Here is a 25,259-nt window from a genome sequence, read left to right as displayed (position 1 = left end):
ATCGATCCACAATAAAAGTTTCCTTTAAACATAGCATGGCTTCCGCTTCATTCACCAGGCAGATGCTATACTGGCAAACTGATTCTGTTTTAAACGTAATGTCTAATTATTTTATTGAACATCATAATTAAACAAACATGGGAAACACCACTCTGTGTGATGTGGCTTGCAGGACTATTGCACGACTTCAGGAACCTTTCTCCGGGGAGAAGATTCCAGGGAACCGGGGGCATCATATCATGAGCAGCTAGCGAGCCACAGGTGTACACTACAACAACAGGAAAATGCAGTAGAATTCTCTTATTACTTTAGGACTAAAATCATATCATCTAAACTACTCAATAACTAGAAGTATAGCATGTCAAATTTAAAGCCGAGTCGATACACCTACATGGTGATGTGCGTTTAAACAGGGGAACACCATGTGTAGCTGGTTAACGTGTGTTAAGGTAATGATTTGTTTTGCAAGTTTTGAAAAGTGTGTAAAATGTTTACATTAGCTCATTAAAAACAAATTGGACTTATATTTTAGTTGGCAAAATTTATCCCATGTGTGTTTGTGTTTCAACAAAAATGACTTGCACTGGAGGAAAACAGTACGGTGATTATAATAATGAGTGTTATGCTAATGATAAACGTCGAATTGAACAGAGAAAACGTGGGCCATTTAAATATTAAGACACCAGGTTTACATGCTAATCTAATGCTAGGGTTTTAAAAATAAAACTGACTGTATTCAGGAAGATTAATTTTGCTCCTTTAGTTCAGCTCCTTCCAAATCCTTTAGTTTGCCAACTAAAATATAAGTCCAATTTGTTTTTAATGAGCTAATGTAAACATTTGACAGACTTTTCAAAACTTGCAAAATACCAAGAAATTAAGGAAAATGAAGTAATTTTCTTGAAATGTTTTCCGTGAACAATTAATATGTAGTGATTTACCATAATGTGGGACACCTATTAATATTTAGTCTATCCATATTCACTGGATATGAGCAATCACGCGCTCCGATTGGCTACACTACTACACAGCAAATTCCCCAGTGTTGAATTAACACTTTCAGAGTTTATTTGTGTCCAATTGGACATAATAAACACAGTAGGGTGTTAAATCGATACCCTGGGTGTTAATTCAACACTGGGGATTTTACTGTGTACTAGGGTATCAGCTCATACACCGTGAGTAGAGAAAAACAAAATGGCAGAGCGTGAACCAACCAAGGATGAAATAAAAACTCTACTCAAAACAAAAACCCCCAAAATACAAAAAAATCCCCAAAACAAATATGGAATAAAAGTTTTTGACGGTAAGAACTTTTTTTTTCAAGAATTAGTATTGTAACATTTTTTACAAATTGTTCCTGTCATTTCACCGGTTTGTTTACATTCTTCATCTTTGAGCATTAAAATTTGTTGAATTTGTTTAGACTGGTTCAAAAGCTCAAAGAAGTTTGAAAATTACAGAACTGAAATGTCCAAGGAAAAATTTTATAAATGTTTAAAGTTATTCTATACCTCGGCACGACAGCGAGACAGCACTTTCTACAAAAAAACAACACTAAAGTCAATTCATGCCGCCATCGATAGGATTTTAAGAAGTCTGCCTATGTTTTATATAAAGTTTTATTTATCGAATTTGCAAAAAAAATGCTTTGTTTCTCAAAACCCAGTGAATGTGGATAGAATAAAACTTATTCCACTCAGTCTCGTCATACATTGGTTATACATGTACATGGCTCAAAGAAGTTTGAAAATTACAGAACCGAAATGTCCAAGGAAAAATTTAATAAATGTTTAAAGTTATTCTATACCTCGGCACGACAGCGAGACAGCACTTTCTACAAAAAAAAAACAACACTAAAGTCAATTCATGCCGCCATCGATAGGATTTTAAGAAGTCTGCCTAAGCAGAAATGATTTTGTCTGATGTTTTATATAAAGTTTTATTTATCGAATTTGCAAAAAAAACTGCTTTGTTTCTCAAAACCCAGTGAATGTGGATAGAATAAAACACTTATTCAACTCAGTCTCGTCGTACATGGGTTATACATGTAAATGGCTCGGTGCTGCACGCCTCATCAGCTAGAGGCTCATGTATGACTTGATTTCAGGGAATAATTGTTATATTTCTTTAGACTCAATTGGCCTAAAATGTCCCACATTAGGTTAATTTCACCCTACTTTATCATAATATGCATTTCTGCAATTATATGTAAATGTACATGAATATACCACAGTTAAGCAATAATAATAATAATAATAATAATAATAATAATAATAATAAAACCATGAAATTAACAATATGACTATACCAAGAAGTTCAGAAGCTGGAATATGACACTAACACATTATATATGATTATAAGAATCCAAATATTTATCATTGCTTTCAAAGTTTTCACAGTTTATGAAACAAAATTTGGGAATAATAAACCGGAAACCACAAAACTTTTCAAACGACTTAGATCAGAGGAATCAATGAACACTTTTAGAAATGACTTGCTGGCACAAAACTGGGATGAAATATACCGACTCAAAGACATAAATAAAGCATATGAGGAATTCTTGAGGATATTTACATCATTGCAACAGTGATCATCGCCCATGATGTTTGGGATGGAGCCTGTGTGTGCACACGTCTTACAGGAGACACTGAAGCCAAAGACACCGTCGAACTCTTTGAGCAGTGTTTTGAGTAATGTGCTTTTCCCAGCACCCGAGGGACTGCTGAAAACCACTGGCCTCAGTCCTGCCATCACTACACACACACACACACACACACACACACACACACACACAGGGTTCCGTAAAAATGCAAATATAACAAAGCTGATGTTCTTGTTGAGTGTTTTTTGGAATTAATAATAACAAAACAACTGTGTGTTCCAGCATCTTCAGTGGATTGTGTCCCAGTCCACACTAAACCCCACAAGCCATAGCAACTGATCACAGGGCACTTCACACAGCACAGTGGTACATTCCACTGTTTGGGAGCAGCAGCACAACAGCCACTCTCCCTAACTGAAGTCTCCTGATTAGGATGTGATTAATAAGGACAAATCAACACACTCAAACACACTTCACCTCCAACATCACACCGAACACAAGGTCCTTCAGCATCAACAAGGAACAAGAAAGATCTAAAGTCTGGGGTAATCTATAAATATAAATGGGGGGGGGGGGGAATCATCAATATCATATCAGGTCAAAAGTTTGTGCCCACTTTTCTGAATCTGATAGGAATATTCTATAATAACCTGCATGTATGCTGTTTTTCTTTCAGTGTTCTTCCTGGATCTTGGGTTTGTTTTTTCTTCTCCTGTTGAGTTTTTCGAGAGTTCTCGTGTTGTAGAATTCAAGATCCCCCCCAATCCAGACATTATTTTTAATCAGGGCTCGACATTAAGCACTGTCTGATTGCCCGGGGCAAGTGAAACATGCATTTGGGCAAGTGAGGTATGTCCCTGACATGCCCGACCGGGCAAATTGGAATGAGTATATATTACGAACTAGCACCACAAAATTAGACTTTTTGATCTTTTATTTCAGTTCCTAAAAGCGTCCCTCACTACGTATCCGCCATTATGTCTTGGCTGTTTTCGTAGTCTCAGTTTAATTAACTGCTTTGCATGTTATTTTATTTACCCCCGTTGTTGTACTGTGGTACTGTACATGTACTGTTTGTAGACCCTCTTGTGTATGACGTCACGCATCACGTGATAATTACAGCTGGGGCTTAATCTGTCTTCAGTCTGGTTAATTTTTTGTGCTGTTTTTGCTTGCTCAAACAGAGAAATGGATAAAAGGCATTACCATCTCCCTGCTATCAAGAAAAATGTTAACAAATAGAAGCAAATGCTTCAAGAACAACGAGGAAATGAGCAGTTAAAGAATACGAGGAGAGGAGCTCAGCATGAAAATGGAGAAATTCACGATTTTATTTAAAATGTATTTTACAAAAACAAAGTCGGAAGTGAGGATGGAAGAGTTTGATGAAGAATCTTTTTTGTTCTTGCTCGCATTCGAGTTTAGCCTAGTAAACTAGACCCACCCGCCTAGCAGACAAAAATATTTTTGCCTACGAGTGGGTCTAGCCTCGGACCATATCAACAACACACCCCGGGCATCAAATCGTGCCCGCCAATTACAACACAAGGTTTTTGTTTGGATTCTTTGGGCGGGCTTTTGCAGGAGTGACGACAAGGCTGCGCGACGCTGGAGAAAGCACAACAGGAAAGATGGCTACGGCTATTGAACAGCGCTCATTTGACTCCGCTTTGGAATCAGTTTTAGAAGAATTAGACTTGGAGTTTTCGTTGAAACATGAGCAGGAAGAGGCTCTCTGCTCATTCCTTTTCAAGAAGGACGTTTCGCTGTCACATTTAGTCTGGCTTGCCAGGCTACTCCCCCACTGCTTTCTGTCACTCTGACTACGTCACAGTCACTGTTGCGCTGATTGGTCAGACCGTTGGTCAGGGGTTTTTTTGTTATATCATCCACCTCTAGGTTTAAAAAAACAAACAAAAAAAAAGCAGTGCTGCGTTATGACAGACTGGTTGTACTTGATTCAGTTACAGGTTGCCAGGTCAGTATAAAACACCCACAACCTACACACTAAGGTGGTGTTTACATTAGACCGTATCCGTATCGTTTTCATCGCGGATGCACTGTCCGTGCACATTAAAACGCCGGGAAACGACTCCACAGGCGGAACAGTTTGAATCCGCCAGGGCCCACGTATTCAACCCAGTACGTATCTGATCCGGTGCTGTGTAAACATTGAGGAATGAGGATACGCAGTGCTGAGCTCTAGCTGACGTCGTCATTGGACAACGTCACTGTGACATCCACCTTCCTGATTCGCTGGCGTTGGTCATGCCACGTTGGTCATGTGACGGCTCAGTCCCGAATCACTGCTTGTGCGCTTCACTCGCGCGCTCTGTGAGTTGTGCAGGGCCGGAGTGCGCACCCTCCAGAGGGCACTCGCTGTTCAGGGCGGAGTGATTTGGAGCGCAGGATGCCTGCGTGCGGAGGAGGAAGCGCTGAGCCGCACTGAGGTTTATTTACACATTTCAACTTACGTGCCATCTAATTAGTCATGTGATTAGCGTATCCGTGTATTGGCGTTGCTGTGTGCACGCGAATCGTGTATTGGCGTTGCTGTGTGCACGCGAATCATTTTAAAAACATTAATCTGATGATCCGCTGATACGGTCTAATGTAAACACCACCTAAACAATTTTAAACTCAAACATTATCCTGTCTGTCATGATGCAGCACTTTTTTTTAAACCTAGAGGTAGATGATATCCCAAAGATATGTAAATATTCTCAAACACAGTACTGTTCAAAAATATTGGCACCCTAACCTTCATACAAACTTTGTTATAGATTTCTATTTTATGATTTCTACATTGTCGAGTAATTAACCTACAGTCTGAGAGACAAACACACTGAACTTTACAACAGCTGCATGCATGTGAAATGGAAATAAATCGACTAAGGCAGGAAAATCTATTTTGGATAAAATGTTTACTTTTACTTGTAATGGACAATAAAAAGTAACCAATAACCAAACTTAATAATAAACTTAGTCAATAACCAAACTTCAACTCAGTGTGTGTGATCTTAATTTTATGTTGCAATTCACAACCATCCTAGATTTCCTTAAAAAAAAGTACAACCCCGATTCCAAAAAAGTTGGGACAAAGTACAAATTGTAAATAAAAACAGAATGCAATGATGTGGAAGTTTCAAAATTCCATATTTTATTCAGAATAGAACATAGATGACATATCAAATGTTTAAACTGAGAAAATGTATCATTTAAAGAGAAAAATTAGGTGATTTTAAATTTCATGACAACACATCTCAAAAAAGTTGGGACAAGGCCATGTTTACCACTGTGAGACATCCCCTTTTCTCTTTACAACAGTCTGTAAATGTCTGGGGACTGAGGAGACAAGTTGCTTAAGTTTAGGGATAGGAATGTTAACCCATTCTTGTCTAATGTAGGATTCTAGTTGCTCAACTGTCTTCGGTCTTTTTTGTCATATCTTCCGTTTTATGATGCGGCAAATGTTTTCTATGGGTGAAAAATCTGGACTGCAGGCTGGCCAGTTCAGTACCTGGACCCTTCTTCTATGCAGCCATGATGCTGTAATTGATGCAGTATGTGATTTGGCATTGTCATGTTGGAAAATGCAAGGTCTTCCCTGAAAGAGACGTCGTCTGGATGGGAGCATATGTTGCTCTAGAACCTGGATATACCTTTCAGCATTGATGGTGTCTTTCCAGATGTGTAAGCTGCCCATGCCACACGCACTAATGCAACCCCATACCATCAGAGATGCAGGCTTCTGAACTGAGCACTGATAACAACTTGGGTCATCCTTCTCCTCTTTAGTCCGAATGACACGGTGTCCCTGATTTCCATAAAGAACTTCAAATTTTGATTCGTCTGACCACAGAACAGTTTTCCACTTTCCCACAATCCATTTTAAATGAGCTTTGGCCCAGAGAAGACGTCTGCGCTTCTGGATCATGTTTAGATACGGCTTCTTCTTTGAACTATATAGTTTTAGCTGGCAACGGCGGATGGCACAGTGAATTGTGTTCACAGATAATGTTCTCTGGAAATATTCCTGAGCCCATTTTGTGATTTTCAATACAGAAGCATGCCTGTATGTGATGCAGTGCCGTCTAAGGGCCCGAAGATCACGAGCACCCAGTATGGTTTTCCAGCCTTGACCCTTACGCACAGAGATTCTTCCAGATTCTCTGAATCTTTTGATGATATTATGCACTGTAGATGATGATATGTTCAAACTCTTTGCAATTTAACACTGTCGAACTCCTTTCTGATATTGCTCCACTATTTGTCAGTGCACAATTAGGGGGATTGGTGATCCTCTTCCTATCTTTACTTCTGAGAGCCGCTGCCACTCCAAGATGCTCTTTTTATAGCCAGTCATGTTAATGACCTATTGTCAATTGACCTAATGAGTTGCAATTTGGTCCTCCAGGCCTGTTCCTTTTTTGTACCTTTAACTTTTCCAGCCTCTTATTGCCCCTGTCCCAACTTTTTTGAGATGTATTGCTGTCATGAAATTTCAAATGAGCCAATATTTGGCATGAAATTTCAAAATGTCTCACTTTTGACATTTGATATGTTGTCTATGTTCTATTGTGAATACAATATCAGTTTTTGAGATTTGTAAATTATTGCATTCTGTTTTTATTTACAATTTGTACTTTGTCCCAACTTTTTTGGAATCGGGGTTGTAGTAGTCACAAAATAGGGGGAAAGTGATGATGGGGGGGGGGGGGGGGGGGGGGGGGGGGGGCAAGTGGAAATTTTAAAAAAAAAAGTGGAAATAATAAAGGATGCACAAGTGTTAGTAAACTAAAAGCAAATTAAACTAAACTTGTGAAACTTGATTAAAGAATAGGCACAACGCTGCCTGTAACACAGCGCCACCTGCTGTAATAGAAGATAAACACGTGTACATTAACAAAGTGAAAATAAACAGTCTCGCAGTGAATAAGGGAACAAAACTAGGGGACTTGTGTAAAGGCAAATAAAAAAAAAGCGAATGCATCTAGTGCCTAGTGTACAAGGCGACAAAAACTGGGTGAGTATTTTTAAAAAATGTCAAAGTGCAATAAGCTGATTTCCATAATGTTCCTAATTTTACACACACAATAGAAACAGAAGGATCAGACTCACCTAAGTGAGACATGGCCATGCGAGAGTGAAAACAGAAGCTACACTCTGTGTGTGTGTGTGTGTGTGTGTGAGAGAGAGAGAGAGATACCGTACATGTATGGGTGTGGCCAGCATTCAGCCAATCACCTGCTTCATAAATTGAGCATTCAAATCAGCCATTACATCAGACACTTCTATTATGGGTTTGTTTAAGGTGTGTGTGTGTGTGTGTGTGTGTGTGTGTGTGTGTGTGTGTGTGTGTTATTTGGAGAGCTCTAACTGATTCAGGAGGAAAAAAAATCATCATTAACTTTGAACCCACCATCACACAATGGCGATGAGACAATCTACAGGAGTGAGGTGAGCCGCTTGGCCATGTGGTGCAAGGACAACAATCTCCGTCTGAACGTGGAGAAGACGAAGGAGATTGTTGTGGACTTCAGGAGAGAGCACATCCAACATGCTCCACTATCTATCGACGGTGCTGCAGTGGAGAGAGTGAGCAGCACCAAGTTTCTGGGTGTGCACATCTCTGAAGACCTGTCCTGGAACAACAACACCGCATCACTGGCCAAAAAAGCCCAACAGCGTCTGTACTTCCTCCGCAAACTGAGGAGAGCAAGAGTCCCAGCCCCCATCATGCACACATTCTGCAGAGGCACCATCGAGAACATCCTGACCAGCTGCATCACCGTGTGGTATGGCACCTGCACCGTGTCCTGCTGCAAGACTCTGCAGTGCATCGTGAGAGCAGCTGAGAGGATCATTGGTGTCTCTCTCCCTTCTCTTATGGATATATATAACTCCCACCTCACCCGCAAAGCCATCAGGATTGCAGGTGACCCCACCCACCCATCTCACAGCCTCTTCAGCCTGCTGCCGTCGAGGAGGAGACTGCGAAGTCTCCGGGCCAAAACCAGCAGGCTCAAGAACAGTTTCTTTCACCAGGTCTGCCCCTCCTCCCCCCTCTGCCCCCTGCCACAGATTCTGCCCGCACAACCCCCTTCAGCATCTGACATGTCATCCTCACAGTTCCCCCCCCCCAACACACACACACACATACATACATACATACATACATCTCATCGTTCATTAACACACTGAACTCAGGTACCGCACATCTTACTTTACCTCGCTCATTTGCACTATTCCGCACTACCTCACCTTAACAGCTGCTAGTTTGTTTATTCTGCTTATTTCATGTTTCATGTTTACCTGCTATACCTCAAGTGCCCTTGACTGTTTGGTTATTTGAACCAATTTATGTGTGTGTGTGTGTGTGTGTGTGTTTAGTCTAGTTCATATCTAGGGTGTTTATACCGTTTATATTGTCTGTTTGAGTGTTTAGTCTGTCTTGTTCTTACAGTATCTAGTGTTTATACTGTTTATTTATAATGTTTATATTGTTTGTCTGAGTGTTTAGTCTATGTCTAGTTCCTATCTAGAGTGTTTATACTGTTTATATTGTTTGGTTTTTTCAATTATTCTATTTTTATTCTATTTTTATTTATTGCATTGCCAGTTTGCACCGTGGGTCAGAGAGGACTGATATTTCATCTGTGCTGTATGTCGAGCATGTATAGCATATTTGACAATAAAGTTGACTTGACTTGACTTGACTTGACACAGAGAAAGAGAAGAACACAAAAAAGAGAAAAAGAAGGAAAAGAGGAAATAATGCAAAAGAGAATGAAGAAGGTTAAATCCCCTTTAAAAACTAATGTTAATGGCGCTAAAACAGCCACTCTCAAATGGTGCGGTTGGAGTGTTGTTCGTGGACTCAACTCAGACTTGACTCTAAAATTTTTTTAATGACTTGGATTTGACTCGGCTTTGAACATTGGGGACTCGAGACTGGACTTGGACTCGAGGTTTAATGACTTGACTACAACACTGATCTTCATAAAGGTGACATGGGGGAACCCCACGGACTCTGGGGTTGGTGCACCTGTTGGAGTGATGAGGTGCAGGAGCGCCTGGCGGTCCTCTTGCTGGGCTTGCAGCAGGGCCTCGACACACCACTCCTGCTCAGTCCGCATTGTGACCAGCACCTGGTGCTGGTTTTGTTGGGCAGCGGCGAGAGCATGGACCAGCTCTTTAAACAGGGAGGATTCCATATAATAAAAAGAAAATTACACATTCGCTTGGATATGAAGTGATCATCTCATGTTGAAAAATATTTCCATCACTTGCAGATAAACTTCATATTATTGTGCCACCATGGAATATCAAATTATATATATATTTTTTTCATACACACAAGCATTAATAAAATCAATAATTTTGCAGATAAGTGTATATTCTAAAGAAAATAGTAATTGTGATGTTCTACTTTAACATACTGAGGTGAATTATTGAATCGTCCTGAGACATTTTTAAAAAAGGAAAATGAGCATTTCCACATTTTTCGTTGAAGGATTAAACCCCCCCCGAAAATAAACTCCTTTATAATGACAGACAATATCCATACAAGACATGTTTGAGTGTTCACTGTTCATATTTGTACCTGTATACTGTGTACAGATTTTATTTTAAAGGAAGAAGTGTCCTTGGGCACTGACATCTTACTCTCCGAGGTACAAATATCACGCTCTGAGTACAAATTACATGAGAGAATCCAAGATTGTGATGTCACTTACATGCTGCATGACTTACTGAGACTGAGATCTAGTGAATACATCACTTTTAAACTGTTATAAACAACCCTGAAGATGCCGAGTGTCAATTGTGTAAAAATCAGCCCACTCATGGATCACTGTATGTGACATGCATAGGCATAGAGTGTGGATACATAAAGAAACCCATTGAGTTTGTTTTCTGATGGTTTCGGTCCTGTACGTGCCTCCACCATGCCAGTGTTAAAGTAATGACCAGTCATACACACCGCCGAGTGGCCAGTGTTATAGTAATGACCAGTCATACACACCGCCTAGTGGCCAGTGTTATAGTAATGACCAGTCATACACACTGCCTAGTGGCCAGTGTTATAGTAATGACCAGTCATACACACCGCCTAGTGGCCAGTGTTATAGTAATGACCAGTCATACACACCGCCGAGTGGCCAGTGTTATAGTAATGACCAGTCATACACACCGCCTAGTGGCCAGTGTTATAGTAATGACCAGTCATACACACCGCCTAGTGGCCAGTGCTATAGTAATGACCAGTCATACACACCGCCTAGTGGCCAGTGTTAGTAATTGCCAGTCATACACACCGCCTAGTGGGCAGTGTTCGTAATTACCAGTCATACACACCGCCTAGTGGCCAGTGTTAGTAATTACCAGTCACACACACTGCCTAGTGGCCAGTGTTAGTAAATAACTGTCGTACTCACCACCTAAGGCGGCACGGTGGTGTAGTGGTTAGTGCTGTCGCCTCACAGCAAGAAGGTCCGGGTTCGAGCCCCGTGGCCGGCGAGGGCCTTTCTCTGCGGAGTTTGCATGTTCTCCCCGTGTCCACGTGGGTTTCCTCCGGGTGCTCCGGTTTCCCCCACAGTCCAAAGACATGCAGGTTAGGTTAACTGGTGACTAAATTGACCATAGGTGTGAGTGTGAATGGTTATCTGTGTCTATGTGTCAGCCCTGTGATGAGCTGGCGACTTGTCCAGGGTGTACCCCGCCTTTCGCCCGTAGTCAGCTGGGATAGGCTCCAGCTTGCCTGCGACCCTGTAGAACAGGATAAAGCGGCTAGAGATAATGAGATGAGATGAGATGAGACACACCACCTAGTGGCCAGTGTTAGTAATTACCAGTCACACACACCGCCTAGTGGCCAGTGTTAGTAATTACCAGTCACACACACCGCCTAGTGGCCAGTGTTAGCCAGTAAAGAAATAAAACAAAAGAGGCTGGCTATGATATAAGAAAATTCTACAACCCAGAAACAGACGGGAGCTCCGCTTTTAGGCAGTGCCTAAATCTATATATTAATCACTGAACAAAGCGATTTTTTTAGATGGCAATAATTGTGTTGCAATGGCAACGGGATTGAGTCCTCATATCTGTGTCCGTACTGCATGTGCTTTATCTAGCCGAGTGAAATTTAAACTTCATCAAAGTGGAGTCTTGATTTAAGGATTTTGTTGCCAGTAAAAATCACATGGTTCCATTGAATTTCTGAATAGATTTCTAGAATTAGAAGCCTTTATTTGTTACATATACATTACAGCACAGTGAAGTTCTTTCTCTGTACTTAACCCATCTGAAGCAGTGAAAACATACGCATGTGCGCGCACACGCACACACACACACACAGAGCACAGTAGCACCCAGCGATTTTTCTTTTTGAGAATTAGAAGCCTTTATTTGATGGCTATTTGTAATGAAGATTAACAGCATTCTCATGTACCATGAATGTTATGACCAGATACCCAGTTCCAGTGCAAGTGGTTGCATCCAGGTAAGCCTATTTTTAGCAATATCATCACTGTTAAAATTGATAAATTGTCTTTTATTTTTAATTTAAATGTGCAGAGGGCACATCAGGGCACTTGCCGTGATCAGGAAACAGTGTTTATTTTTGGGTTTTGTTTTAATTTAAGGAAAGAAGGGGAAGCCTGCAGCACAGCTCTGGGTGTGTGTGCTGACATGCTGAGATGGGTTAAATGCAGAGAAAGAATTTTACTGCTCGAACGTACATGTCACAAATAAAGGCTTCCCCCCCCCACCCCCCCCCCACCCCCACCCCCCCCCCCACACACACACACACACTCACACAAACAGCATTCCAGGTGACTACTTCATGAAGCTGGTTAAGATAATGCCAGTAGTGTACAAAGCATCATCAAGGCAAACACTGGCTCTTTGAAGAATCTAAAATATCAAACATTTTTGTTTTTTTCTCCACACTTTTTTGTTTCCCACATTCCATATGTGTTCCAGATGTTATTTCACAGTTTGGTTGTCTTCAGTGTTGTTTTTAATATATTGTTAGAATTAGAAATGGCATGTTTCTCAGTGTGTCCAACAGCTTCTTAAATCTATATTGCTTCTTTTGATGTTCACCCTTTTTATTCTCTATCCTCTGTGACAATATTTTACAGACTTTCAGACTGCAGTATAACAGAGGAAGGATACACTGCTCTGGCTGAAGTTCTGAAATCATCCCACATGATATAGCTGGATCTCAGAGGGAACGACCCTGGAGCATCAGGAGTGAAGCTGCTCACTGATTTACTCCAGGATCCAGACTGTAAACTAACAACACTGAGGTGATTCTTCTATAAACTAACACAATTATATAAATATTAAACATAAAGTAATGCTGTACAAAGAACTTTCATAGGGTTTGTTTTTTTTAATGGATAAAGTTGATAATTGACTGTAATTTATGGTTTATTCAACTGGTCCTATTTTTTTCCAGTGTGTTACAGACATTGGGCACTATCATTTAAATTTAAAAAGAAGTCAGGAAATAAGCAAAAGCAGCCACACTGTTCTGGTTAATGTGGGTCTATTATTCTGGAAACACCAAGTACAAAAACATTTAATTTTTGCAGTTTGTTGAAACGCCCTGCTGCACAAGAGGCCTGTACTTGGCTAAATTCAGTTTTAGATGAAAACCCTTTACTCCTAAAAGAGCTGGATCTGAGCATGAAGGAACCAGGAGACTCAGGGGTGAAGAAGCTCTCAGCTCTACTGGAAGATTCTCACTGTAAACTTCAGACAATTCGGTAAGTATTTTTATTTATGCATCACTGTCAGCTGAGTTTTACTCACAGAATGTTTTCTAGTGGGACCTGCCATTAAAGGACCCATGGCATGGTGGTTTGTTGATGCTTTAAATGGGCTCATGGAGGCTTCCGGATGTTATATCCGCAGCCTTTCTCGAAATGAACCCTCGGCAGGTAGATATAGCCTCCTGGGAGAAAGCCCCATTTCAGCCCTTTTCCCAGTGTGTCGTTTTGCTAATGAGAAGCATGGAGGCGGGCCATGGGGGGAGGGGGCGGGGCTTGGCCAAGCTGCGGGCATGCTACCTGGCTAACTGCAGGAAGCGGTTAGCTGCACAGCTAATGTAGCCATTGCTAGGCTAACGCACCGATTTTAAAACACGGCAAAACGACTTAACAGTTACACACTTACTTGTTCGGTGTTTGTGGCTGATGCGGCAGGGATGCAGCGCAATTTCCATGTTTCGCTCACATAGGTGGTGTAAAGTTATCCTACCTCTTCAATTTGTCCTACCAAGCCTACTGCGCACGCGCAAAGCCTACGCGCGAAGCCTACTGCGCATGCGCAGAACACATGACATTATTACAATTAGCAAGTTCTCATACAGACCGTTTTATTATACAAAACAAGTCATTACAAATTATTTGACTCGGCCAAAGACTCGACCAATACGCACAAAACATAAAAATCGGCACATGCGTGAAATACTCACCGATTTTCTATCAGCCCAGCTGATCGGTAGGACAAAACTACTGTTGAATTTTCCTACCCTCCTGCATTTCGCGCATGCGCAGTAGGCTTGGTAGGACGGGCAATCCATACAGTGGGTGGGTATCCGGGGGGGGGGCGTGGGGATCATCTCCCTTGCTGACGTAGTAAAGGGAAGAGCCTATCAACGCGCCATTTTGACGCGCCATTCTCAAATGTTGGGCATAGTTTGGTTTACACATTATGAAATTTCTAGCCACTGGGGTGACTTAAGAAGGTCAGAGGAACTCATTTTAACGTTAAAAAACCTCAGAAAGTGAAAATTTCATGCCATGGGACCTTTAAGGATGACCCAAGTATGCACAAATGTATTTTTAATTATAGATTTTTTTTGTTTTCTATAAGTGCTGACATAACATAACGTATCCTGTGCTTCTCCAAAGAAACCTCATAGTCCTTCTAGAAACACTTGGGTTCTGTTCCATCACTGGAAAGTGTTAAGCTCCTGAAACTAGAAAGGAACAGAAGAGTAGAAATGAAAACACAACTTTATTCATCACACACTTGTGAAATTTCTTCTCTGCATTTAACCCATCTGAAGCAATGAGCACACACACATACCCTTATTAGGTGTTATCGCAAGTTAGGTGCATCGCTCAAGGGCACCTCAGCCGAAGGCCATCCCATATTAATCTAACCTGCATGTCTTTGGATTGTGGGGAAAACCGGAGTACCCGGAGGAAACCCACACAGACACGGGGAGAACATGCAAACTCCACACAGAAAGGCCCTTGCCGGCTGCTGGGTTCGAACCCAGAACCTTCTTGCTGTAAGGCGATAGTGCTAACCACTACACCACCGTGCCGCCCGGTGAAATGATCAACAAATTTGACATTTTTCAATTAAATCACTTGATTTAACCACTGAGACATAACAGACAAGACAAATTAAAAGAGGAATAAATGAATAGAATGATGTTAAAAATAACATCTAATAACCCCTTATGACCCAGATGAACCCAGAATATGGACTTCAGTGCACATGAAAATAAAATGACTTGTGTTTTCCATAATATCTGCACAATGAAGTATTGAGTATAAAGCTCTTTCTACATCATATTTCATATCTAGGCTGAATAAAAGTAATCTGACTGTGAAGAGCTGTTCAGCTTTAGCCAGTGTTCTCAAATTAAAGTCCTGCAGTGTGAGAGAGCTGGACCTGAGCAACAACAGTCTGCAGGATCCAGGAGTCACTCAGCTTTCTGCTGGACTGAAACACAGTCACTGTAAACTGGAGATTCTGAGGTCAGTTCATTTAGGTTATGAATATTTAGTCACGCCAGACTAAAAAAAAATGTAAAATGTGGGTGAATTTTGGTATAAAACACGATTATTGTTCTGAATGCGTCAGTTTATTGTTGCTCTTCCTTCCTCTGGTTTCATCTTTAGGTTTAATGCATGTGCTCTAACTGATGGAAGCGGTTCGGCTCTCGCTGAAGTTTTGAGCTCTGAATATTCCCAGCTGAGAGAGCTGGACCTGAGCAACAACAGTCTGCAGGATCCAGGAGTTACTCAGCTTTCTGCTGGACTGAAGAATCCACAGTCTCCACTCAGAACACTGAGGTGAAGGAACATCTGAAATGATGTCTAATCCTTCAGTGAAGCATCAATTCAGTATTTTAATCTCTGAGTTTAAATGACTGCAGAATTGTGTGTCATTAAAAAAGTAGAACTAGAACACAATATAATAAACAGCTTGCTTTCATAAAAAATAGATTATTAGATTTACTATTTTAAACTAAAAAGTGTTTGTGTAAAAGTTCTATTCCAATGTAAACGTCTAATTGCTGTAATTCTAAGGTAACTGTTAAAGAAAAGAATGAAAATATTGCGTTCTTATTGAACAACTGAGATGCGATCTGTTCATTGTGCTCCTTCTTTCCTTCTGCAGACTGTGTAACTGCAGTGTAGCAGCTGAAGGCTGTGCTGCTTTGGCTGCAGCTCTGGAAGAAAATCCCTCACAGCTCAGAGAGCTGGATCTGAGCGGGAATAAAGCAAGAGACTCAGGAATAAAGCAGATCTCGAACCTCCTACAGAATTCACACTGCCTCCTGGAAACACTCAAGTATGTCAATGTCATTTCTTAAAAACAAAGTGTCATGAAATGCTTTTATCCTTCAACACTATTTCTTTTACTTTTGAAGTCGTGCTCAGTCAAGCACTGAATTATTATAATATCAGTTTTTAATGACAACCCAGTAATTTGTACATGATCCATTCAGTGACCATCTAGAGTTAATAAATTAACAAGAAAAAAGATTAAATCCTCAATTTGTATACAATATCACATCTTCACTCATTTATTTTGTATATAAAATAAGACCGTTGTTTTCTCTTCCTTGTTGTCTCTCTGTATCCAGGGTAAATAAGAGCAGGGTGAGAAATGAAGGCTGTACTGCTCTGGCATCAGCTCTGTGTTTAAAGCCGTCACACCTGAAATAATAAGAAAAAGAATGAGTTATTATTATTAATAATCTCCTGCCACCAGCAGCTGGATTAAAGTTTATACTGAAACTATAATTATTACTAAAAGTAACAGAAAACTTTCTAGAAATGTTAAACACTGGTCACAAACCACCAGTTAATCTGCAGATAATAAAATCCTCCAGGTTGAAGAAGTTACAGTAACAGAGTAATGTACAGTACGGACCTGTCAGATTATTTCATGACTACAGCGAGAACTGCACTTACCACCGTCAAGAATTCTTAAACACACAAGACACACAGTGAGAGATCGTCATACGATACCCAGACATGATCAGAGCAACAAGCAGAGACAGATCCAGAAGAGCAGAACAGGAGCCTGATAGGAAGCTTCACACTCTTTAAGTAAAGTCAGTTAAGATGAGGAAGGAAAAGCACAATGAAATTAATCTGCTCCCCCTGCAGGTTGTGTAAGTGCCGTCTCTCTGAGGAAGATTGTGGTGCTGTTGTATCAGCTCTGAGAACAAACCCCTCACACCTCAAGGAGCTGGACCTGAGTGAGAACACGATTGGAGACTCAGGAGTGAAGGAGCTCTCTGATCTACTGCACAACTCAAACTGCACTCTGGAGAAACTGAAGTAAATTATTTTTAGTCTGAGAAAAGTAAAAATGTTGAAAAAATGAATTAAAAAAATGAGAAAAATAACTGATAGATTTTGAATTTTGTTGACAAACTGATGAAGTGGCATCATTTTACTCTGTGAATAAGGAAAGAAATTAAGAGTTCATCAAACTCATTTAGTTATAAAAAGGGAACCCTTGTAGTATGTAGACTGAGTGGATCTCAGCGTGGACATGTCCCAAATCACACTGCATAGTTCTCATTGGTCTGGGTCACTAGACAGGTTCTTCAGAGCAGTGGTTCTCAATCTTAGAGCCCTCCTCCCCCGTCCTGAATTTCTTCTATCTATCGTTGTTCCAAACACACCTGAGTGTTAGTGTGATTAGCATGCTCTTGATTAGAATCAGGCATGTTCAGTTAAACAAAAGTGCTGAGGAGTTGAGTCAGGTAGGTGGAGCAGGAGAAGATGGAAAACATGCAGAGCAGCGGGGCTCAGGAGCAGGACCGAGAATCGGCACTTTAGAACGAATGAGACAGACACGTCTGGGAGAGAACACACACAGACTGGAAACGAGAAGTTACTGATTCAGTTTTTCCCACAGACAAAAGCGGCCGTATTTGGGCAGGTGTGTGTGTGTGTGAGAGAGAGACGACACAGAGGACGTCTGATTATAGCTTTATACAATTACACTGACAAATCTGCTATGCAAGGTTAAATATAATTAATGATTAGATTAATCAAACAGGACGATTAATTACAGGTCAGAACTTAACAATAACACATTTATCAGTGTGTGACATGGCCTGTGTGTGTAAATAAACATTCCTGACACCAAGCCATTCTATAACTGCGGAATATTTCTCACTGTGCAATATACGACTCTCACTTCCTCTTTCTACAGCCACAAATCTGTGCCGCACTCATCAAGGGCCCTTATTACACAGGGCAATTAGTTAACACCAGCGAGTCATCGGTTCACACGGGAGGTAAGTCAAGTCAAGTTTATTTGTATAGTGCTTTTAACAATAAAAATTGTCACAAAGCAGCTTTACAGAATTTGAACAACTTAAAACATGAGCTAATTTTATCCCTAATCTATCCCCAATGAGCAAGCCTGTGGTAGGGAGCTGGACACACACACTATATATGTCTCACCAGCCACTTTATTAGGTACACATGTTCAATTAACACAAATCTCAATCAGCCAAATCACACAGCAGCAACTCAATGCATTTAGGCATGTCGACATGGTCAGGACAACCTGCTGAAGTTCATACCAAGCATCAGAATGAGGAAGAAGTGATTTAACTGACTTTGAACGTGGCATGGTTGTTGGTTCCAGCCAGGCTGGTCTGAGTATTCCAGAACTACTGGTATTTTCACACACAGCCAACTCTAGGGTTTACAGAGAATGGTCCAAAAAAGAGAAAATATCCGGTGAGCTTCGGTTCTGTGGGTGAAAATGCCTTGTCGATGCCCGAAGTCATGATTTTCGAGATGATAGAAAGGCAACAGTAACTCAACCACTCGTTACAAGGTATTACAAGGTATACAGAAGACCATCTCTGAACGTACAACACATCGAACCTTGAAGCAGATGGACTACAGCAGCAGAAGACCACACCGGGTGCCAATCCTGTCAGCTCAGGACAGGAAACTGAGGATACAATTCGCATGGGCTCACCAAAATTGGACAACAGAAGACTGGAAAAACATTGCCTGGTCTTGATCGATGAGTCTCGATTTCCGGTCAGAATTTGGCATAAACAACGTGAAAGCATGGATCCATCCTGCACTGTATCAATGGTTCAGGCTGCTGCTGGTGGTGTAACGGCGTGATACTTTCTTAGCACACTTTGGGCCCCTTAGTACCAAATGAGCATCGTTTAAACACCACAGTGTACCTGAGCATTGTCACCAAACATGAGGGGACTTATAAAGGGAGACAGAGCCCATATAGCTACCTACTGGATATATAGTGCACTACAGAGGGTATAAAAACCAATACTTACTCCCTAGATAGGCAGCTGAATCCTAAGTGACTTTATAGTGCACTATATAGGGATGATTTCATCCCCTATACAGTGTGCCCTTCCAGAGAGATTGGGAATTCCAAATTGCTCCCTCCTTTCATTTAGTGCAGAAGTCATGAAAAGCCTATTTAGTGCACTTGTATAAATGAAACAGACTCAGAGATGCTTGCCCAGTGGAAACATAGTGCACTATATAGGGTTTAACACCCAAGTAGTGCACATAGAAAGGGAGTTGAATAGTGTAGTGGAAGAACCCTTTATTTCATTCCCTATGTACAGTAGTGCACATACACAGGGACCAGTCATGGACTTTGAGATAAATCTTTAATATGACAATGACACTGTTTAAAAAAAAAAAACATGTCCACTTTCCCTCATTACACAGAAGTGTGCACTCCTGAAGTCCACTCTAATGCTGACTCGTCCCCTCATCTGATGATCTAGAGCACTTCACTGGAGCTGAAGAAGCAGCATAAAGATAACAGACTGCTTTCCAAACAAAGTGTGTTACAAAAAGAAATCAGAACGGAGTCACTGCGTCCTGGTTGATGGAGGTGAGAACAAAGACACTTCTGCACTCGTTTTCCCTTTTAGATCTCGCAAACATCTTGCACAAGGTGACAAAACAGAAATAAACTTCAGACCTGAGAAGCGCCAGCACACACCGATTGGAAGTGTTAAGGCACGAATGTCATTCTGAACATCATACCAGGATTATATGTTGACGCATAAATGTCATTGTTGTCACTCTAATGAAGCAAACGTTAGGAGACATCTCTGAAGATTCTCAGTCATCCAGGTCATAGTAAACTGTGGGTGGTAAAAGAGAGCAACTGGACTTGCTTGAAGATTCTTGAAGACGTTTCACCTCTCATCCGAAAGGCTTCTTCAGTTTTGTCTGACTGGTAGGGAGTATCAGGTATTTATGAAAACATCCATGAGAGGATAAATACCGGATACTCCCTACCAGGCAGACAGAACTGAAGAAGCCTTTCAGATGAGAGGCGAAACGTCTTCAAGAATCTTCAAGCAAGTCCAGTTGCTCTCTTTTACCACCCACAGTCAGGAGACATCATTCTGAACCACTAATCATCATTATACTGACCATAACAGGTGACACACAGGTGTCGCTCTCTCTCAACACACAGACTAGCTGGATGTCATTCTGAACACGACACTATCACACTCTGTGAAGACATGACAGGTCTTTATAAAAAAAAGTCATTGCGGACACCGAAACGTCACGGCATACTGAACATATAAGGCTCTCATTGTGGATACTGTGTCAAAGATCATCCTGAACACTAACACATGTTCTGCACATGCATGACATGTCATTATAACTGGCATCACTCTGCACACCCAAATGTCATGCTGACATGGAGATAAATACACAGTTATCTCTGATTGCATAATCTAGCCAGTTCTCATTCTGACTCTTCACTAAACCGTCAGTCAGTACATGACATGGCACGACTTTAGAAAGACACCCAGGCTTCACGGTGAACACACAGACACACACACCCCTTCCGGAACATGGAGGAAAAGCGAGCTGGATGTCATTCCGAACGCCGCTCGCGCTCGCTTGAGTTGCACCAAATGTCATTCTGTACGCAGTGACGTCATACCGCGCGCCCAACGCCCCGCTGAACACAGAGGAGGGTTTCTCACTGCAGAGATCATTATGAGCGCGCGCGCACCTGATCTGCTGGCGGTGTCACACTGATCCTACAATAGCTAGCGAACCTGCTAGTCACGCCAGCGCTCCTAACTAGCTTAGCATGCAGAGCAGAGTGATGTGTTAGCATGAGCGCTACTGTACAGCCCCGCAGGTTCACCTACCGTGAACGGGACATCATTCACACTCCCCACCGAATAGCAGCAGTCTCCCGGGTTCACGGCTCCCGTCAGCAGCTGGTGGAGATGCATCGCTGCTCCTCCGCGGCTGTCTGTCTGCGAGGGTTGACGATTATTTTAATAATTCACAGCGATGAAAACAACACCGAGCCGCCGCTTCACTGTCTCCATCTATTAACTAACCGGGAATCCCATCCGCCTCTCTCTCTCTCTCTCTCTCTCGGGTGCGCGCTTGGCCTCTTTCTGTGGGGAGGAAAAATAAAACTCTCAATATCCTCTCCGACACCAAACATGGACCCAACCTGGTTTCCTCCCGATATTGTTGTTGTTGTTTTAATAATTAAACCGCCACTACTGTGTGTTTTTTTCCGCGTCGTTATCATTTAGCTAAGAAGCTAACTCCAGCTTCACACCGCCGCACTGAAAACCTCCGCAGCTGCCGAGCGCGACAACCGCGCATGCGCAGAGATCCTGAACTGACCATAAATAAATCAAACAAACAAAAACCCGGCGTTTATGAATCCTTTTTTTTTTGTCACGCGATACTATTCCAAGAACAAACTCGATAATAACACGCATTTATTCAGTTTAACATCTTGATGCTTCGAATGCGATAAATAATTTTGTTCTTTAAAAACAAAGAAACAAACAAACAGCCATAGGGAAGGCGGGGCGATGGAATCCGTGCCGCTGTGACGTCAGCAGGCTCGGGCGCAGTGGGAAAGGTCTCTGTGAGGTAGGGGGTGTCGTAGCTCAGATGGCTAAGGCACCAGACCATAAATCCGGGGACCCGGGTTCGATTCCGGCCCGAGGTCATGTCCCAATCCCTCCCCGTCTCTCTCGCTCATTTCCTGTTTCTCTACACTGTCCTATCCAAAAAGAGGTCAGCGTGCTGATTAGATTTAATCAATGAGGAATCTGGAGAACTAAACACAACAGACTGGCTGAATAAAACCACCGTGTGACTGGGTTTCCACTTATTTATCATTTAAATATTATTTGTTCTACATCCATAAAGGGAATCCCCGATTATGTGTGGGTTTATTTTTGCATTTTTACTTCAAAATGGCTTCCTTCTCACTCTGAAGTGAACAGAAGTGTGATTGTCAGTTATGGATATGGGTCACAACATCATTCTGTCACATGACCATCACAAACACTGTTTATTACATTTAACCAGAACAGGGGCCTCATGTACAAAGCTTGCGTACGCACAAAAAAGCTACGTACGTCACTTTCTGCGCAAACATTTGTATGTACAAAGATTGACTTGGCGTGGAAAAGTGCGGTACTCTACGCAAACCTCATGGCTGGCGTACGCACATTTCTGGTGCATCTTGGTACTTGGCGACACTTAGAGGCAGAGCAAGGCAACTACATTTAGGCCTACCCGGTCAAGAGTCATGACATGGCAATAAGAGGCATCCAAAAATGCATCGGAACATCAGGATGCGTGAATTGAAATGTATGTCAGTCATACGACATTGTCGAGACACATAATGCGAGACTGTTGGGTAAATGCCAACAGATCCATCAACCATCCCTTCCATATTGTAATTACGGGAAATGAGAAACCCCAGCAATATCATTTCGATATTATTCCCATTGACTATTGGTTAATTAATTAAATTAAAGAATGCACATGCAGGACCATGCATTGCAGCTAGCTTAATAGATCTTTCTCGTGCATTTGCCGCGAGGTGTCAGACTGAAATATTATTAGTTGATGTTGCGTGGAGTAGCCTTATCACATAATTACCAAGATCAATATATGAAACGATTTCCAAGTGCGTACAAAGCAGACACAACCGCGGTGTGTGGCGTGTTACACAATGTGGCGCAGCGGCACGGCGTGCCAATAATGGAGCGAGACCTGCCGCAGGACCCAGACCCTGGGCCTCACAACGAGGTGCTACAGCGACATGGCATACAAACCCGACAGCGCTTAATAGCCACAATGTGAAAGACAGACGGGACACCATTCATGTTTTAAGATATTCTTTTAATGTGTTATTCAGTTCCTTCAATTCCTCGCGGATTCCCTCGAGGTTGTCGTTAATCGCCTCTATCCCCTTTAAAATTTCCCCCTGCGACTCAAGGACCGCGCGCGTCAGCACCCGGCATGTGGACCCGGCGACAGGGGCAGGCAGTGGAGAAGGGGGGCAGGTGACAGTGACGCTGGATCCGCTCGGCTGGGGGTCCTCTTCCTGCTCGGGTGGGATGGACTGGGGGCCTCCTGTTGTTCCCTGGCACCCTGCTAGAATACATTTGTCATTAAAATCCTATTGTGGAAAATATGTGCACATTTTATTTCTGGTTACATGTGGCTAGGAATATTGGGCCTACTAAGAGAGGAAGACATTTCCTCAAATACAGGGTGTCCCCGAAAAAATTTACACATTAGAGCACTAAAGGTGTTTTTTTGTTTTCAAAACCCATGTAACTCGAATAGACACTCATTGTGGCGCAGGCACTGCGGACAATGCGAATCATACCGTTATCTTGGTATAGGCTACATTCACATTCAGTGGCATACAATCAGTGACCGTTGCATGTCTCATAGCATACACTTTGAACATCACTTTAATTGGAGGTGACAGAACAATTAAGTGATGTATGTGAATTCTATTGCACTGTGCTAAAGGCAGGGATTAACGCAAATAAATGTTAATGTTAAATGTTAATAATAAATGTTAAATGTTAATTTGATTAACGCGAGATTTCTAACATTTAATTAACATTAACGCGTTAGTAAAAGTTGCCATGTCTTTTACCTAACGCGGGCCTTACTGCAGGTCTATTTATACTAATTAACATATTCAATGTGGAATAATTGAGGGAGGAGACGGGGCGGGGAACGGGGCTCGTGCATGTGCGCTGAATTCCATGTTGATTGGGATGTACAACAGGAAAGCGCGTGGAAACCTTCGTACGCACTGATTGATACATCCGGATTTTTTTGGTCGTACGCAAATTTCCCGATTTTGACGTGCGCACATATTTAGTGGGAAATCCACGCAGGTCTTTGTACATGAGGCCCCAGGACATTACTGAATAAATGTCTCAGATTGATGTTTAAACAAAGAGCAGGACAAAATGAACAGATAGGACAGGAAGAGGGGAAGAATCCACAAAACAACGTTAAAAGAACAAGATTACAGTCAAAGTAAAAAAAAAAAAAGTTTGCGAACCCCTTGGAATTTTCTATATTTATGTCTAATTCCCATATAAAACATGGTCATATCTTCATGTAAGTCACAATAATGAACAAAGACAGTCTCCTATAACTAAAGATACACAGATTTTCAAAGAATGTTTGACCATATTGAATAAATCATTCAAACTGTGAAACTGAAAGTTGGAAAAAGTCAGTGAACCCTAAGCTAATGGCTTTTTAAAAAGCTCATTGCAGTCAGAATTTAGCACACCTGGGTTCCATTTAATGAAACGAGTTCAGAGGTGTGGCCGAGAATTACTTTGATTGATAAAAACCCCTGAAAAGTCTGAGTTTGAACTTTTGACAAGAAGCATATCCAGATGGGAATCATGCCTCGCACAAAAGAGCTATCTGAAGACCCAAGATCAAGAATTGTTAACTTACATAAGGCTGGAAACGGTTACAAAGTCAACTCAAAGATTTTAGGTATTCATCAGTCTACGGTCAGGCAAGTTGTCTATAAATGGAGATGATTAGGTATTGTGGCTACTTTGCCTAGAAGTGGGCGCCCCGCCAAGATGACCCCAAGAGCACAATGCAAAATCATTAATGAAGTAAAGAAGAACCCTAGAGTGACAGTGAAAGACTTGAAGATGTCATTAGAACTGGCTAACATCTCTGTTCATGATTCAACAATACGCAAAACATTGAACAAGAAAGGAGTCCATGGCAGGACACCAAGAAGGAAGCCACTGCTGTCAAAAAAAGAACATTGCTGCATGCCTGAATTTTGCAAAAGAGCACTTGGACACTCCACAATGGTACTGGGAAAATGTTTTGTGGCGTGATGAAACCAAAATTGAACTATTTGGGAGGAACAAGCAGAACTCCATTTGGCATAAAAAGGGAACTGCATATCAACATCCGAGACCTGTACCTGTCCAGAGTCAGGAAACGGGCGGGTAACATCTCTGCTGACCCATCACACCCTGGTCACAAACTGTTTAAACTTCTCCCCT

At 41.7% G+C, this 25,259-nt stretch overlaps 1 protein-coding gene across 1 annotated transcript in view; it reads left to right on the top strand.

Moving 5' to 3' along the window:
* The window catches only part of LOC132888477 (NACHT, LRR and PYD domains-containing protein 3-like), a 345,899-nt gene that overhangs the window by 153,741 nt on the left and 166,899 nt on the right, over positions 1–25,259 (top strand). Inside the window, exons 12-14 of the mRNA XM_060924523.1 lie at positions 15,217–15,390; positions 16,037–16,210; positions 17,035–17,208. Coding sequence (XP_060780506.1) covers positions 15,217–15,390; positions 16,037–16,210; positions 17,035–17,208 — 522 coding nt within the window. The remainder of the gene's footprint in view (positions 1–15,216; positions 15,391–16,036; positions 16,211–17,034; positions 17,209–25,259) is intronic.

Source organism: Neoarius graeffei, chromosome 6, assembly GCF_027579695.1.
Source record: "Neoarius graeffei isolate fNeoGra1 chromosome 6, fNeoGra1.pri, whole genome shotgun sequence".
NCBI lineage: Eukaryota > Metazoa > Chordata > Actinopteri > Siluriformes > Ariidae > Neoarius > Neoarius graeffei.
The sequence above is the reverse complement of the archived record's forward strand: the minus strand, read 5'-3'. Positions and strand labels throughout refer to the sequence as shown.